Below are 18525 nucleotides of genomic sequence, written 5' to 3'. Positions count from 1 at the left end.
TTGATCCTACCTATCCTTTCTTCTTCATTAGTTCAGAGAAGTCTGATACAACACTGCTCCCATCCCACCCCCTGGCCCCAACACTCTAGGGGGAAGAAGCTACCCAAAGGTGCTCATGGATGGTTTTTTCCCTTGTGCTTCTAACAGTGTCAGGGCTCTGTGTTATGGTGCAGCACCAAGTCTGTTGGTTCGGCCAGGTGAAGGCTGTTTCCTTCAGTGTCAAGGCAGACTGCATTTGTCCTGTCTGTATGCAAATGCCAAGACGACGATCCTGAGAAGTCCTTAGAGCGTAGATTAATCCCTGTGTGTAACGTGGATAAACCAGGAGATATTTTTTATCGTGGACTTTCTTTCTTGTCTTAAACAGTTCTCTTCTGCTCTCCAGAATCTCTTATTTCTTTGGTTTGGAGTTGCCAAAGGTGACAAAGACCACTCCTGGCTCCTGAAAACTGCCATTGGTGTGGAAGTCTTCGCCTGGGCTCTTCAAGTACCTCCGAAACACAGGTGAGGCAGATACCTCATACTGGGGATGAGAGACTACATCACATGTGGAAGATGTTTGTGTCTCAGATTGCTTGGTGACTGTGGTGGATGAAGTGATGATTTTGTTTCCAAACTGGTCCATTTCCTCGTACTGCTCCATGACAGTCCGGGTGGCTCCATAGAGCTTGGACCCATCGGGCCCTGTCTGCAGCTCCAGGATGCTTTTCTGCCTCCGTGGATTTTGTGGGCTTGGGACACTCAGGGAGGAGTAGTCTGAAAAGCCTCCTTTCATCCCACAGTGGCAGCTGCCTTTGGAGGTATCCAGAGGGGACCTCTCTTTCTCACTCATTGCGTGGCTGGCATTGCCGAGGGTGTGCTGTTTCACTGAGGTCAGCGCAGCACTTTTTTGGACAGGCTCTGGACTCTTTTCTTCTGCTGATGGTTGGCTGAAGGAGTTAAAGCTGTCCTGAGAAAAAGCTTCCCTTTTTCCTGGAGCGTCAGGACAGTCTGGTGAAGGAACACCCCAGGGGGAACATGCTGTCTTGGGTGATTCTGCTGGTTTCCTGGCAGCGGACTCGATGGTGATGTAGGAAGGTGAGGATGGAGAGCTGACACGAGATTGAACTAGACGAGGGACCTCCAGCTCTGTCTTGGTTATCTCAGTCTTTTCTGCCACCTTTGCATCTTCCACAGAGGCTGCTTCCCCTGTCTCCAGTGTGACTCCCTCCTGCTTGGCTTTGCTTGAGACAATGCTGATTTTACGGATATTGCTGCTGCTCATAGAGCTTTGGGTGTTCCCCAGAGACTCCTTGAACAGCCCTGAGAGCCCAGCGATGTCTGACTCAGACTTGAGACTAGAGACAGAATAAAGAACTTTTCTGATGGCTTCCTCAATGTCCTGCAGCCGGGCAAGTGTCAGCTCCTTCAGGTGGATAATCTCAGCACTTGCTCGTTCCAGGTCCCCGAAAACCAGATCCACTGAGGACACACCATCAGTGTCCTCCTTTGCCAGTGTGTCAGCCCTGTCCTGTTGCTTGGCCTGATGGGCCTTATGACGAACAACCCAGTCAGGGACCTTCTCAAAGAAGCTCTTCAGAGCTTTCACGTCCACTTTGCTTGTCTCCTCCTCAAACTCCTTTACTCGAGTCAAGATCTCTTGCAGCTGCTCCTGTCTCCTGAGGTTCTCAAAGATCTCCATAGCCTCCTTGACATTGCCTTTCATGATCTCCTCTTTGTGTACTGACAGTCTCTTCCGACGCTCATCTTCTGTTTCTCTCTTGTTTTTCTCTCTCATAACAACCACTGGCTTCTCCTGGGCAGGTGTCTCTGCCTCTCCATCAGGACATTTAAATTGCTCATTATTCCCCTGCTGTTGTTTCTCAAGGGAGTTCATTGTCTGCTGATGGAAGGACATTGAATGACACATTTGCCTCCTCTCACTCACCTGCTGCACAACTCTCTGACTATCCCATGATCCATAAGAATCAGACACACTTTCCACCTTGGATAAGGCATTTTGTGCAATGTCAACCCCTCTCTTTGGAAAAGTGATGTGACCCACAGGGGAGGCGCTTGGCTCAGTCTGTTCTGGCACATTAAGCGGCTGTGCTCTATCAGGACAGCTTGGATGCAATCCTGAAAGGCACCCGTTCTTGTTTTGGCGCAGCTCTGTATGCCTCTGAACCACCTCACCTGGACATCTTGGAGCTGCTCCTTGCCCACTCATCATGCCCTGCTCGACTTCAGAACTAACTACTCCATTTTTTATTGGCTTTAAAGTCTTAACACTGACTGATTCCACCTTTCCCTGTTTTCCTTTGCTGGCCTTGTACCTTTCCTCTGCAATTTGAAGAGGAGTTTTAGCAATGTTTTTTGGCAGCTTTCTGTCAGGGCTCGTACCCTGAACTGTGACAGACTTGTTCACAGATGTCTCCAAAGTGCAGCTTTTTGCCTGAATCTCTGCATGGTTTGATTGTTCACATACTTCCATGCAGTTTAGTCCCAGCTCCATGAGGGGAGGCTTTGGCTTGATGATCTCCCTCAGGCCTGCAGGTTTTGGAGGCAAGGGTGGAGGGCTCGGTTTGGTTGATCTGCTTGTGCAGTTACTTGCAGAGGCAGAATGTGCCTCGTGTAAGAGGTGCTCAGGTTTTGGAGGGGGGACGGGTTTTTTCCCGGGTGGGGCAGTAATTTCTGGTTTTGGAGGAGTCCTGGGCTTCTCTGCAGGACTCTGATCAGTGGGTTTGCAGGACAGAGAAGGGAGGGCATGAGAAGGGGTCTGGAGTGGTGCAAAGCATCCTGGGGCTTCATCTTTGCTGGTTGGTAGCGGAAGGGCACCTTCTCTTGTTGCTTTGGTTGAGGGTGGGCAATGCTCTGCTTTCATCACAGCAACTGAGGGAGGAGGAGGAGGAAAGTCATTATCAGTCTGTGACCCCGAAGCCACTACAGCAGTCTGGTTACTAATGACTTGAGTCTCATTTTTCTTTTTACACACAGAATAGGACTGCCCTGCATTTCTGTATATCATAGCGGCTTTAAAATCCCCTTTGGAGACATTAATGTTAGACTTTTCCAGTGACTGAAGTGTGGCTTTTAAATTACCTCGGACAATATCCTCCTTTTCTACCAGGCGCTGTTCAGTGGCGGCACTTTGCAGTGCTCTGATAGCTGTCTGTACATCCCCTCTGATAATAACATCTCTTTCTTCTTGCACTGATTGCTCTTTGTAATCAGACTCAACAAAAGGGTTTATATAGGTTTTCACTGGTGTGGCAGTATAAAGGCCATCCTTAATGCTAAAATCTCTACTAGGCACAACTTGGATTTCCTGGCTCAATAGTTGTCCTCCCTGTACTTCCTCTGAAGCACTGACCTTTTTGTGTGATGCTATGCTCTTCTGAGACACACTTGTGTCAGTCTTGGATGACTCATGGACTCTAGTGGTGGTGGTCCTGGTGGCAGTGCTGGTGCTCTCCTGTGCGGTGGATGCAGAATCTTGTTGGCATATGGCTGATTGAAGGGTCACTGTTCCCTGTGTGCTGGCTGCCTGCTGCCTGCAGGCAGTGTGAGCCTCCTTGTTCCTCTGTAGCTTGCTCTGGACGTGGTGTTGAATGTTTTTTGCTTCTGCTGTTGCTATCCTCAGGCTCTGCATTGCGGTCTGAAGATCACACCCAAGGGCCTTTTCTTCTGGCTGCATCTGGCTGGCTTCCCCAGTCACCAAACTCTGCTGTTTCCTGGGCACTTCTCCCTGAGCTGTGACTTGGGATGGAAATTTGCCTTGTGTCATAGCTTTGGGTTCCTTCAAATTGGCAGTGGTGGCTTCTTCTTTCTCTGCCTTCTTGCTGACATCTGCAAGCCTTTGGATTGACTTTGTAGTCACTTTAAGCCCTCCCGACAGAATTTCTTCTTTGCCCATCACTGAGGGCAGGGGCTTCCCAAGGCATTGCACAGTGGTGCCTGTCACACCTGCTGCATCCACAACATCTCTCTCTAATGCACCCTCTTTGCCCATGCTTTCACATGTGAATACCTTTTTTGCTCCCTCCATAGCCCCTGGCTCACCCTTCGCAATTACTTTCTCTATTTGTTCTTTATTTGGTAAGATATCTATATTAGCCCCCCGCACAACCCATGGGACACTCTCATTTGCCCCGTCCTCTGCCTGGGAAGAGATGAGAGATTGTATCTCTGACTGCTGCTGGAGATTCCTCAGGTAGTCTAGATCTCCCTTCTCAATGCAGCTCGCAAAAAGCTGGACATTTCCTTTCTCATTGTCCTCCCGCTTAATGGTTGCTGTTGCTTTCTGCTCCTGAGAAGAAGCCAACAGGTTCCCTATTGTTGACTTCACATCCCCCTTGACAACTTTCTGCTGGATAGAATGGAACAGGAGGGAGTAGAGAGTCATCTTCACTGACCCTGATTTTGTCTCTTGTAAGACCATTCCTTTTTTGATGGAAGCATCTTGACTGAGGAGACCCTGTAAAGCCTGAGCTACATTTCCGCTCAAGTCCTCTTCACCTTTAATAGCTTCACTCTGGTCCAGCAGCTGCAATGGGCTGACTTTGATCTTGCCTTCTCTGTCCTCCTCCACCAGTAGACTCTGTGCTTCCACATTGGTTCTGTGCAGGAGCTGAAGCATAATCCTTTGCAAATGGCCTCCCACAATCTCTTCTTTCAGGATCTCTGGAGCACCTGGGCTGCTGAGCTGGTACTTCACCATCTTCACACTCTCCATATCATTGGCTTCAATGAGGATCCCATTATGCTGAATAGCTTGACAAGTGCAGAGCATTTCTAAAGTCTCTTTCATGGTCTTTTCTTTCAGTTCTGTTTCTAGGCTACCTTCAGAAGCACTAAATTGATCCAAAGGTGTGCTCTCGAAGAGCCACGTTGTACTTTTCACATCTGTGTGAGGGATAGCTTCTTGGGCCCCGGCACTGACCATCAGCTCTGGGTCTTTAAGGGTGTCCATTGGCTGGGTTTCAAACAACCACGTGCAGCGTTTTACATCCCCTTTCTGGTTGTCCTCTCTCTGCACTGTGCTGACAGATGAGCTTCTCTCCGCATCCCCATACAGAGAGTCCACAGGCTGGTTTTCAAAAAGCCAAGTGGATGTCCTCACATCACCCCGCTGAACATCGCTGACACTGACCATCCTCACATACTTCTTCTGGCCCACTTGCTGGGACTCAAAGAGCTGCTTGTTGGACTGAACATCTCCCTTCTGCACATCATCTACTGTTCTGGGCACAGACTTCTTTCCCCCTGAGAAGGAGTCAAGGGGCTCTGTCTCAAACCTCCACCGGGCAGCCTGGACATCTCCTTTCTTGATGTCCTCTTGGGTGACAGCCCTAATCACAAACACCTCTTCTCCCTTCTTGATCTGATCCAAGGGCTTAGTTTCAAACAACCATCGGGCACCTTTCACATCACCTTTCATGATTTCTTCTTTTTGCACTGAGGTGACCTCATGGTATCCTCCCTCTTTGTCCTGGATAGCATATAAGGGTTGGCTTTCAAAGAGCATCGTGCAGGACTTGACATTAGCTTTGCTCATAGTGTCTTTCTGGATCTTCTGGAGCTCTGTCTCGTCCACTTTATCATGGATTTGGTCAAGTGAATAGGTCTCAAATACGAATCTTTTACCTCCAGCCTTGATATCCTTCTCCGGAGGGATTTCCTGGATACCCTCAGTGCTGTCCTTCAGGGAGTCCATGGGGTAGTTCTCAAAGAGCCAAGTGAACTTATGCACAGATCCGGCTTCAATTGTCCCGTCATTCTTTGGGGATGTTGGTTTCTTGGCTGCATCCAAGGGCTTAGCTTCAAAGAACTCCTTCACTCTGGACACTTCCCCAGACTGTATCTCCACACGACTGGAATACCGCATGGTTTTTTTTCGATCAGCTTCACCAGCAGCAATGCTGCCCAAAGGTTCAGTCTCAAATAGGTGCCGGACAGTTTTGACATCAACTCCTTGTAATTCCTCCTGACTGTATGCCTTACTGACTTGCAAATACTGCTCCCCTTGGCCTTTCAGGGAGTCCAGGGGCTGAGTCTCAAACATCCATGTGTATGACTTCACATCAGCTTGGGGCACACTGCCATCCTCCTCCTTTTTCTTTTCAGCCTTCTCATACAGGGTGTGAATGGGCTGGGTCTCAAAAAGCCACCTGCAAGTCTTCACATCCCCCCGCTGGGAGATCTCCCGCTTCACCGAGGGATGCCCCTCACCTTGCATGGCTTGGTGATGAATGACATCCATAGGCTGAGTTTCAAAGAGCCACTTGGCTGTTCTGACATCACCAGACATCACCTCCTGTTTTGTGATCCCCCGTATTATATCCACTTTCTTGATGCTTTCATCAAATTGGTCCAGGGGCTTGGTTTCAAACATCCATTTGTAGTTCTTGACATCACCACTGATGATTTGCTCTCTGCTTACAGAGGTGACTTCATGGAAATTGCCAAAACTATCCTTGATGGCATACAGAGGTGTTGTCTCAAATAGGATTTGGTTGGCTTTGACGTTGCCAGCTGGAATCTTCTCCTCTTCTTTTGTGACAGGTTCAGCATCAGCCTGCTTAATGCTGTCTAAGGGAAGTGTCTCAAACAGAGTCTTGAAAGACTTCACATCCCCTTTCACTACCTCTTCCATGCTGGTGGCTGGAATTTCTTCTTCAAATGACTTGGAGATGCTGCCAAGGGGACAGGTCTCAAAGACATGTTTTCTTTTCTTCACATCTCCCTTTTCATCTGCTGAAAGCTCTACTTTCTTTAAATGTCCCACTTCAAAATTGTCTTTCAGTGTTTCCATTGGCTGGGTTTCAAATAGCCAGAGTGTAGATTTTACATCACCTCCAATGACTTGTTCTTTGGCTACAACGCTTTCGGAAGCTTCTCCTTTCAGAGAATCAAGAGTCTGTGTCTCAAAGAGCAGTCGTTGCTTGCTGACATCTGCACCTGTGACAAAATCTGTTGAAGCCTTGAAATCCTGTTCTTCAACAGTGATTTCTCTGATGGCATCCAGAGGCTGAGTTTCAAATATCCACCTTGCTCCACTGACATCTGGCCTTCCAATTTCTTCCAATGAAATCCCACGGATTATTTGCACTTTGGAAGTGTCCTTGTTGATGGTATCCAAGGGCTGAGTCTCAAACAGCCAGCGAGCAGTTCTGACTGCATTGCTTTGAATTTCCTCTCGGCAGACAGACTTGATTTCATGGATGTTTCCAGTTTTGTCTCTGATGGCACAGAGGGGCTCTGTTTGGAAGAGCCTGACAGTCTTCTTAACATCACCTTTTAGCTCCTGGATTTCTGACTTCAGTTGTAGGATGCTCTTCTCCTCCACTGAGCAGCAGCGTCCTATGGCATCTAAGGACTGTGCTTCGAAGAGCTGTCTGGCACCTTTCACATCACCTCCCTGAACAGGCTCCTTGAGAACTGCCTCCTGCACTTCGGTTTCATCTGAATACAGTTTGTTTAATGAATCTAGTGGTTGGGTTTCAAACAGCCACCGGGCAGTGTGCACATCCCCTCTGGCAAGGTCTGTTTCTGATTCCTTGGCTGATGTTGACAGGCTGTCTCCATTGATTGCCTGGCTTTCAAACTTTAGGGAAGTATTTTTCACATCCCCACTGAGAATGACCTCTTCTTCTGTCAGCTTCTTTGTGGCTTGATGGTCCCCAATGGAATCAAGTGCCCAGTTCTCAAAAATCCAGCGCATGGACTGAACCTCTCCTGGAAGGACTTTGTCCAGGTTCACACATGCCTGGGCATTAGGATCTTCAGTATTAAGCATTTCTGCCAGGTCCTCAGTCACAGCTTCTTCCAAGTTCTTCCTGAGCTCAGGATGCATGTGTCTGTAAAGCCTCTTTAGCTCATTGACTTGACGCTGCTGGTAGAACTTGGAGAAGGCTTGCTTTGGAGGAGGCACAGGGAGTGAGTTGAGATCCTGACTCCCTGGAGCTATGACCTGGACCGAGCCAAGGGCGGGAGGTGGAGGTAAGTCATCTTCCATTTTCTTGATGGCTACTTTAGATGATTTCTGAGCTTCTGACATCTTTAGGGAAACAGTTTTGAATGTCAGCATCATCTCTTACCCTCCTTCTCCCCCCCAACCCCATGGTTGTTAATAATGAGAATGACAAAGGAAAAAGCCAGCCAACATGGGAAATCCATGCACCTACTAAGCTCCATACCTTTGGTTCAGTAGCACACAGCACTCCAAATCATCACACCACAGCACAAGCTCCAGGCTCGGTGTTAGCTCCGGTTCCACAGCAACACGCTCTAAAGCAAGGTCTCTAATCCAGGCAGGTGCAGTGATTAGTCTACAGTCCCCAGGATTCTGTCCAGCTACAGGATAACAGAGGTGCCCAGTTTGGACTGCGTCAGCAAGAGTGAATGACCACGAGAGTAATATGAAGAAGGCTGTCTCAGAGTAGCTAGCTAAAAGTTAAATTCTCCGTCCTGCTCCAAAATGTCCAGGGCAATGTGAGGACCTGCAGAGAGTCTGGGAACATAGGATATGGGTGCATGAGAAAGCCAAGGAGCTATTTGTGAAGAAGGCTTAAGAAGGAAATGGGGAGGGAACCAAAAAAAATGTTGAGCTGAGCTGGTGAGGACAACCTATTTTTGGGTAGTGAGCTAGCATGATGCGCTTTTGGTAGCTCCATGGGCTGCCCACTGGACAGAAGTGAGGGCTTGGGGAAGGATGTTTGTCTGATTGATGATTTGTTCTGTTGGACTACTCCACGTCATCATTTGCAGAAGAATAGAAGCACAGTTACACAATGAGAGACTTAAATAAAGCTATTTAGATCTGCAGATTTGTACAGGCATGGAGATAACTAAGGTTTACATCTGCTGCAAGTAGGAGGCCAAATTCTGTGCTGATAGAAGGAAAATGCAAGGCTGAGGGACCAGAAGCTAGGGTAACACCTATAGCTGGGGCCAGCAAAAGTTACACCTGTTTAGACTTAGTCATTCTGAGCTCAGCTGAAATCCACAGCAGTGCTAGTACAGAAGTGAACAGAGGATGCAGTCATGATGGGGTGAATTGTGGTAGTTCAGCCTACCTTTGAGCCTTACTTTCTGCACTCTTTTTTATCTCCTTAGCATGAGAAGCCTGGGAACTGAACTGAATACCTACAACCTGCCTGGCTTGGCATTTGTCCAAAGGGAAAGTAGCCCAGGCCTATAATCATTATCTAAAAGAGATTGTAATCCTGGTGGCTTTCCTTTCAGTAAACAAATCTGCTGACCCTTGTCATGCCTGTGGAATTACGTCTGTAGAGTTATGCCTGGAATATTATTAGTTGTTGTTCAAAGCAATGGTGCGCGGTGTTATTTTACTCTGTTACACGCAGATTGTTCTGGCTAAAAATAAGTATTGAACATTAGTAAAAAACACCTCCCAGAACACCAAAATCAGCATGTTTCGCAGCAAATGCAAAATGCAAACGTTTCACGTGAGACAACATACTTTGAATGTGCTTTTTTGGGATTGCTTTTGCATTGCTTCTGAACGTGGGAAAGAGCGACAGAGCAGCTGGTAGCTATATTCAGTCTGAAAGCGCTCCTCACTGCCTTGTGTGGGGATTTAAATCACACCCCACTGCAGTCCACAAATATTTGGTTAGATAACAGTGCTTATCTTTAACATTTCTTACCTTGCTTTTTTTCTGTGTGTGGGGAGAGTGATTGGAGTTGTCCTTCACAGTACTCTGGAAAAGATATGAGGAGAAATGACATCAAACTGCATAGGGAGACAAGTTGTCTCTATATATGTGTGTGTATATATATATATTTATAATATATATATGTATGTGTCAGCTACAGAGACCTGAAAACCATTACAGGTGAGGGTTTTCTTTCTGGCTCTCTGGCAGTTCTGTGCTGTGGGGAAAACCAATCTTATTTCAAATTGATGAGAAATATTTCTTTCCAAAAGTCTCAGCCAACAAACAAAACCGCAAATACACTTGTTCAAATTTGAGGGGGGGAACAAAATAAGCACTGATTTCTCCAAAGTTTGATTTAGCCCATATTTTTGTTTATACTTCAGTATTATAAAAATAAAGCCAATTTACATTTGTAATTGCATTATGGATTGTGTAATTCATTGTTTTTACACAGCTTTTCTTTTGCTAGGCTTCTAACCAGTTGTAATTTTCCCATTACAGTCTCCACTCATTTGTTTTCAACTGGGACTGCTTCAGTCTGGACTCCTTCAATCCAGAGCCATGATATGTGCTCGAGAGACTGCATCTCTGGTCAGGATGCTGCAAGAGATTGAGCGGAAGGGAGCATGGATGTGCCTGCAGTAAAGGTCCCGATGTTAAATCACATACCATGTTACTCCTGTATCGTTAGTGGAGCTGGAAAAATGGGAAAAAGGTAGCTCAGTGTTTCATAAGCCTTATAAAATGAATTGTTATGATCCAAAGGTCAGCCTGGAGTGGGTGATTAAATCCCTGGATCCCAGAACAAGAGCTACAAACAGGAACAAAGGAAAGTTGCACTGTGAAGTTATGCCTGAGTGGGACATATATGGACATATGTACGTGTGTGTGTTGGAATGTGTATAGCACAGAGATGTACATGCTGCTCTGTGTTGAATATTTCTTCCATGGATGTGAGTGTGTGAATATAAACATGCAAATAAAGTGGAAATCTTATGTATGAATAAACTATTTGTATGGGCTAGTGGATGTAGACATGTGTGTGTTTGCTATGTGTACACATGTGTGCCTACATATGTGTGTGTCTATATATATGCAGTTTATCATAAATCATAAAATCAGCTAGGTTGGAAAAGACTTTTAAGATCATGGTGTCCAACTGTTATTGCCAAGTCCAGCACTAAACCATGTCACTTAAATCATAAATACAGTGCCAGTATTTTTGTTGCTCTTTATTTGAGGGGAGACAGGGAGACACCTATTATTTTAAAATGAATCTAGGTGGTCAGTTCAGGTATTTATATGTGAAGACCTGGATGTATACATCGTATACATTCCTATCAGCACCTCTGATAACACTTATACAATGTTTGCAAATGACAAGGGAAAGCTGGTCATTTTTGGCAACCCAGATGCTGTGTCTCTCCAGATTTACGACACCAGACATGTTCTCTGTCACCCTCTTACAACCACTTGCTGGGACAGGACATTGTTCGGATGCCACTGGTGATTTGTGAGGGGGCAGGATGGCGGCAGTGGTGCGTGGTGCTTACCAGCTCTGTGGAGCTGCCGGTGTGAGCAGCAGCAGCAGCTGTCTGGGAGAGATAGAGAGCCGACAGCTCCTTCACGGAGGGTGCAGAGGACCTCCCTCGTCCTTTGTGAAGTATGTGGCTGCTGTTGTCTGGTGTGTCTAAAAATGACCGCGTCCTCTCATCTGAAACAGGGACAGACGGGCATGGTGAGCTATGTGCCAAAGAAGCGATGCTTGGACCATGAGCATCGCTTACCAAGGGTTCTGCCAGGTGCCTCCAACATCTGCACATCAATTCCCCCAGCAGCCCCCACCCTGGTCCCCGAAAAGCTAACATCGTACCCTCCTGGATCAGGGAGAAAATGTGGACATTTCCACCTTTTTCACAGCTGAATTGGACTTTGATCCTGGGTGAGAGTAACACACTGGGCAGTGACCTGATCTCTCCATCCTGCCAGTGGGGCACGGAGCCTGCACCCATTCCGGCATCCCATGTCCTGCATGGACAAGGCCATCACCAAAATGAGCAACTTCAAGTGCATGAAGGAGCTACACATGTTCAGTGTGAACCAGTTCCCACTTTTTTTTGTTCAGTGGCTACACCACTGTCTTATCAGTGTGCCTCACAAACAGTTATATCCATCTATTTTTACCCCTTCCCTGTGAGCCCATTTCAGGGAGTAGAGATATGAAGAGGCCATGAGACTTGCTCAAGGATGCAGCAGTGGGTCTTTGGCAGTGCCAACAGACTGAAACCTGCTTTTAGTTTAGAGATCTAGTATTTTAAGCTGTGCCAGCTCCTTTGGGGCCCCCACTAGGACCCAGTATGACATTGCTGAGGTATTCAAGACATACGGTGTTCCTCCTACCTTTGTTCACATGCAACCCATGGAGATAACTACAGCTGAGGATGTCCCTATCTGGTTAATGGAGAAATGGCTACTCTGGGAGGAGGTGATCTATCAGCCAGACCTCCTGAGGGGTATACAGAGGGACTGGATGGTTTGAGCAGTCACACATTTTTGGATGATCCTCCAATCACAGACGTGTATAGAGCTTTACACCTATATGATGCATCTTAGTTCTCCAGACTACTTAGGGCTGTAATTCCTCTTTTACCTCTATAAAAACATGAGAACTTTCTCCTTTTATCTGCAAGGCTTGCACTGCTGCATTTGGATTTAGTTTGGTATTTGCAATGCTTTCTGTTTGAACAATGGGCACAATGGGCTCTCTCTCCACAAATCCAGCTATTGCATGGCCAGGAAAGGGCTGATGTACTTTTTAATATGTGCACATTAGAAACAGTGCAGCAATTCTAGTGTTCTTTGCTCTCAAATCTCAGTGTCCAAATAATGGAAGTTGTAAATAACAAACTTAATGGCTGTTCTTTTGATTTCTGCATTTTGAGTTGGGATTTCCAAGTTTTTCTCTAAAACACTGAGGGAGATTTACTTCCCTTTTATCTTAATGTGACAACAGCTACTGTTATACCCTAACAGGATTCCAGAAACTGGTGCTTCAAATGAAAATCCGTTTCCTACAGGGACAAACATGCACCAAAAAGCCATGAAGATAAGAGCAGAAGGCCAGTGAGCTTGTCAGACCCAGGCCAACATGCTGTTGGAAGGTGCCAAACTCCAAAGTTTCTTTTGTCCATGGTTCCAGCTGCTCCTGCAGATGTGTGGGCATTTTGATGTAGAACTGGGGCTGGATACAAGAGGAAGCAGTGCGATGCAATACAGATTTAGCTGCCCAGTTCTGCCAGAGGTCACTAGGACACCAGGGGAGGAAACAGGAGACGATATTTCCTTAGTGCCTTTTTTTGCTAAGTCACAATGCAGATATGGGACCTCTCTCCCTGACTTCTGCTGTGCACAGCTCAAACACAGAGTCAGAAGAGACTATCCATCTACAACCAGTGGAGACAATGGCACTGCTAAGGTAAATATGGTGCATCTTAAGATAGGCTGTGAGGTTACAACCACCCTGTGCATCGGTTTTTCCCCACTGTGCTCAAGAAACTCAAATCTTTTATGAGATCCATGATTTTTTTGAGATGAGCAAGCACCCTGGAAATTGGGAGGAGACAGTTAAGGCATCACTGAGGTACTGCTTTTATAGCAGCTGGTGCCAATATCTGCTAACACAATCCCCTCTGTCTGCTGCAGTGGGCTTCTCCCTTCGTTTGGGGGCTTGAGGCACTTATTTGAAGGGGTCTACTCTGTAAAAATAGAAATTGCCAGTGAAGGTACCTTGGATTTAGAATCATAGAGCCATAGAAGAGTTAGGGTTGGAAAAGACCTTAAAATCATCTAGTTCCAGCCCCCCTGCCATGGGCAGGGACACCTCACACTAAACCATGCCACCCAAGGCCTCATCCAACCTGGCCTTGAACATCGCCAAGGATGGAGCATTCACAACTTCCCTGGGCAACCCATTCAAGTGCCTCACCACCCTCTCAGTAAAGAACTTCTTCCTTATATCCAATCTAAACTTCCCCTGTTTAAGTTTGAACCCGTTACCCCTTGTCCTGTCACTACAGTCCCTGATGAACAGTCCATCCCCAGCATCCTTGTAGGCCCCCTTCAGATACTGGAAGGCTGCTATGAGGTCTCCACGCAGCCTTCTCTTCTCCAGGCTGAACAGCCCCAACTTTCTCAGCCTATCTTCATACGGGAGGTGCTCCAGTCCCCTGATCATCCTCGTGGCCCTCCTCTGGACTTGTTCCAACAGTTCCATGTCCTTTTTATGTTGAGGACACCAGAACTGCACACAATACTCCACAATACTCTACTCATGAGAGCAGAGTAGAGGGGCAGGATCACCTCCTTCGACCTACATGGTCTTTCCTTATTGTGGCTGTATACTGTGAGAAGAGCATTAAAGCATGTGCTGAATTCGCTGCAGAAAGCTTTGAAGAGAGCTTTGAAAAATATTATCTGGGTATCTCTTTTTACCTACATTGCTGGGGAGGCAAAACGGGTCCAACAATCTGGAAAGCAGAAGCTTTCTTCTTTGCAAAGTTATGAGGTTCGGCTAAGCCTCTCAATAAGAGCAATGGGGAGAGCTGGGGAGACTCAGCCTTGCCAGCTTTAAAGCAGAAAGAAAGCCAAGCACAGACTTGCAGCCTTTCTGGTTGGTAAAATGAACACAAGCCCTTTGCAAGGGAATGGCTAAGCTGAAAAAACTCTTAAAAACTACCAGGAGGAGATGGGAGCCCTTCTGCCTTCACTGCAAGGCAGGGACCTTGCCCAGGCTGACAGGAGCATTGCCGTGCTTAACTGTTTCGGTGCTAAGTGTTTAACAAAAGCATCCTCATGTCCTAGAGCTGGGCGTGTGACATTTAATGGTCTACACCTACCCCAGGCTATTGGTATTACCACTGAGCTGATATAATATGTATTGGCTCACGGGCCCTTGGGTTGAGATGCTGCACAGAGAAGAGCAATGCACCCCTCCAGCCAAGAAAGAAAAATGCAGCAGAAGAAAGATTTCCAGCCCATGCAGTGGAAAATAGCACAGCCTCAGGGCTGCCTAATCCTTCACCCATCAGTTTCCACGAATGAAAGGCCACAGGGCTTCTGTTTTAATGATGGCTATAATTAGATACAAGGCTTTTGTTGAAGCTTTCCCCTTATCACTGCCTTTGTTTTCTTTTTCCCCCTCTCTGCTTCTCCTTTATGACATTTTTGCAGCTCACAGGCTATGCGCAGCCCTCTGCTTGCTTATCACTTCCCACAAAACTGCCTGCCTTAGATAGGGGCTGCTCAAACCCACCGGGCTGGCTCTGTGCTTGAGGAAAGTCTGGTAGCTCCATGCAACTCTGCCTGACAAAACAGGCTGCTGCCACCCTCTAAATTGCTAATTATAGATAAGCTCAAAAGAGCAACAGTTCGTTCCACTAACGAGAAAACCGAGCTGTCACATGTGTGCAGCTGATGGTGTCCAAGTGGCACCTAGGACATCTCAAGGGTTGTAAGCTTGGTGTCACTGCATAGCATCCTCAGGAGGAAGGAAGCGGGGGAACTTCTCAGCTAGGAATGCTAAGCAAAGTCAAAGGATGTTATGCAGACCGGGCTTAGGGTGCTATTTGTTGTGTATGAGATGGGCAGCATGGAGATCCCGTTCAAGACCTGTGCCGAGCTCCATGTTTCTGCCTTGCAGAGCAAAAGGGCACCACTGGCACGTTTGGCATCCATTCCAGTGCTGAGTGATGCATCCAGCGCAGCGCTGATCAGCTAGCACTGACTGTGGCCCCAGGGACTTTAAACCTGATACTCCAAGCATTAAAGCATCCACAGTGAGCTAAAATAGAAGAAAAGAGCTCCTGAGAACCCCCTCCTCCCGTCCCACCCAGCGGCTGGCACTGTGGCTGATGGCACTGCTCCCTAAGGGAAGGACATGGGGAATGCTCCTCCCTGCTGGGGTTTGCCTGGAAAATGTCCTTCGTGCCAGCGTCTGGCGCCAGATGAATCTGCACATTTCATATGAGGGGCTGCAATGTTAGGATTGTCCGTAGGGAGCAGGTGTTGGGGTTTCTTTAGCTCTTCCTTTGACCCACCCCTTGTATGTGCAGCTTGGGCTCAGTTTACAGCCTCTCTGTCCCACAGGCTGTACCCCAGGCAAACAGGGAGGGCTGTGGGACCTGGAAATGTCTAACGGAGGAAAATCATTCCGGATATTCATTTGTACTCACTGATCTTTCTAGACACAGGGGGAAAAGGCAAGGCAACAGAGGGAAAGACACTTAAATATTCATCAAAAAATACACTCATTTCCTCATTGTTATTGCCCATAAATCACTCATCTGCTCTATCTTCTGCTGAGGATAGTATTACAGGTCTCCTGAACTGTAATCATGTTACATCTGACAGCCAACTCCCAACAAGTGGAAAACAAATCACTGACAAAGCCCCTTCCCCTGAGAAAAACCCATCTCACCACTAACATGTCAGCTCCAGCTTGCTCTGCTTTCTACTTAAACAGCTTTATCCTAGAGAGAAACAACGCTACCCACCTGTTGGTGTCCACCACCTCTGCTGCCGGCACTCTGCAGCCCGGCTCCCACCACAAACCCCAGTGAGCTACTGAGCGCCTGAGTCACCTATTAAAAAAGGAAGCTGCAAGCTCAGCACCAGTCTCCTGGGTCGCCTGGCCAACCACATGTCATCGGCTTTGCTCCCAAAATCAGCCGCCCTGAGCAAACACAGCTGCTAAGCAAAGCCCTTTGTGTTGCCCTGTGCACCCCATTGCAGTTTGTGTAATGGGGCCTGAGAGCTGCTGGGGCTCACATAAGACTAGCACAAGCTGGAGGGAAAGGGATAACCCAGTGGTGTAAGTTGCACCAGGGTCCCTTCTCTATCCATTGCTCATCGAAGGAATCAGTGCTCCGGTGGGCATCCCATTACAGACAGCCAAATCCAGCATCCTCCTTCATCTGCTCAGTGACTGCCTGACACTGCCTCTTTGAAGGTCAACTTTGGGTTTGCCATGGTGGCTGCTGGACCTGGCATGTTCTATGCCATGGAGCACATGTGCGTTATGGTCTCACCCCTTGGCTGTGCCATGGCTTGGGTACTGAGAGCCACTGTGGCACATCCCATAGTGCAGGACCCAAAAGCCAATACTCAAAGGCCAATGAGAGCAAAATGACACATACCTTGGAGCTTTTAGCCCTGGGAAAATCATAGGAGGAAAACAGCAATTTCTTCACATTGTGAAAGAGACTCTGACTTCCAGGGTGATGGAAATGGAAATTCTCCTGTGTTTGTCATGCTCTGGGCTGTTGTTTCCCGGGAATTTGGAGCCATTTCTGCTGTTCCTCCCTGTCTGGGATGGTTGTGGGTTACTTCTAATTAGGTGGTCACTACCAGTTCAGTCCACTGACTTAGGCTGTGTGGCTGGACATGTCCTTGGCATGCATGTTGATGAAACCTCAGTAACTCTCTGGCCCCTTCTTGAAGCTGGGTCCCTATCAATGGGAACCTCATTTCTAAGTGCCTCTGTTGCTGGATGTGGGAGCTGCATGTGCTAAATCACACCTACCCCATCCTCCTCCCAGCTTTGTCTAGCAGAGAATCGGTCCCCTGACAAAAGAGGCTCCTAAGTACCAGCATCACTCCACAGCTGGGCTGAGGGATTTGCACGGGTGGGTAAGCACCCATAAAAGCTGGCTGGGAAACCAGTATTGCTGCTTAATCTGGGAGCCTGGCAGCCCACTGGGGGTGCTCAGTCAGCGGGGAGAGGTTTAAATCTCTGCCCCAACCCTGCTGCTGGCAGCTCTGCTCCATGGGGAAGCTCTGTTGGAGGAGGTGAATGCGGAAGGTGATGCGTGAAGTGGGGAAGGCTCCCTGTTGCCCTGGTTTGGAGGCTGCTGGAAGGGTGAGTGGTCCAGGGATGCTGCAGTGAAGGCTATGAGGGGAAGGGTAGTACTGGGAGGGTGAGGCTTTGGGAAGAGGAGAGCATGTGTATCTATTTCTCATTAGCCTTATAACACACTCTTGAGGTTTTAGCACACGTTAGAATGTCAAGTGCTATTTTTTCCAAAGGAAGGGGAAAAAAGATGGGCCAAGGCTGCAAGAGGGAACAGCAGTGGGGTTTTAGGCAGCTTCTAGTAAAGACTGAGGATCAGTGATGCTCTAAACCATACTGCTTATCCTCATGGGTACTCCCTCCTGGCCCCTGGATCACACTTTGCTCTGTTTGCAAATTGCAGTGTTTTCTCTCACTTTCGGTTCTACAAAGGACAGCAAGGATTTGAAATTCAAGCTTTTTCTTTTTTGCCACGGATTGGCCAATTATGTGAGAGAGTGGCAACTGTAAACATGTTGGTTTGGTTGTTAGTTGTTTTTTTTTCAAAGAAGTCGTCTGTTTTTTGACTGTTTTGGTCCAAGCTAACTTTTTGTTATAACCACATGGGCTAGGAATCCACCTTTAAAAGTCAGAACTGAGATTTTCATATGCTCTCCAAAACAACTCTGTTGTAAACCCCCCCTTGATTACAGCTAACTAACAAAATCATACAACTTAATAACACTTTTTTTCCTGATTCCCAGCTTTCATGAGTAGACCCAGTCCTTTCAGATAGGTTTGTACAGCATCATGTACAACAGATCCCTAATTTGGAGGTTGGGTATCTCTGGTATAGATCATGCAATGATCAATGTACATCTTTTTTGATGTTTTTCATATTTTTTATATTTACATTTATGTAATTTATAAATTTATAATAAATTTATAAATAAATTTATATAATTTATATTTTTTTATAAATATTCTCTCTTGAAAGGGTTTAAGAAACATTTTGCACTGTCTGCAAGCCGTATGTTG

The 18525-nt window shown here is 47.1% G+C and overlaps 1 protein-coding gene across 1 annotated transcript in view; it reads right to left on the bottom strand.

Moving 5' to 3' along the window:
- Window positions 1–391: 391 nt before the first annotated feature.
- Window positions 392–18525, bottom strand: part of XIRP1 (xin actin binding repeat containing 1) — a gene marked incomplete at both ends in the record, with an annotated part of 31533 nt that continues 13399 nt past the window's right edge. Inside the window, 3 exons of the mRNA XM_080611513.1 lie at window positions 392–8038; window positions 9651–9704; window positions 11216–11376. Coding sequence (XP_080467639.1) covers window positions 392–8038; window positions 9651–9704; window positions 11216–11376 — 7862 coding nt within the window. The remainder of the gene's footprint in view (window positions 8039–9650; window positions 9705–11215; window positions 11377–18525) is intronic.

The sequence above is a fragment of the Psittacula echo genome (assembly GCF_963264785.1).
Source record: "Psittacula echo genome assembly, chromosome: 2".
Classification (NCBI taxonomy): Eukaryota; Metazoa; Chordata; class Aves; order Psittaciformes; family Psittacidae; genus Psittacula; species Psittacula echo.
This window is presented reverse-complemented; position numbering and strand designations above follow the sequence as displayed.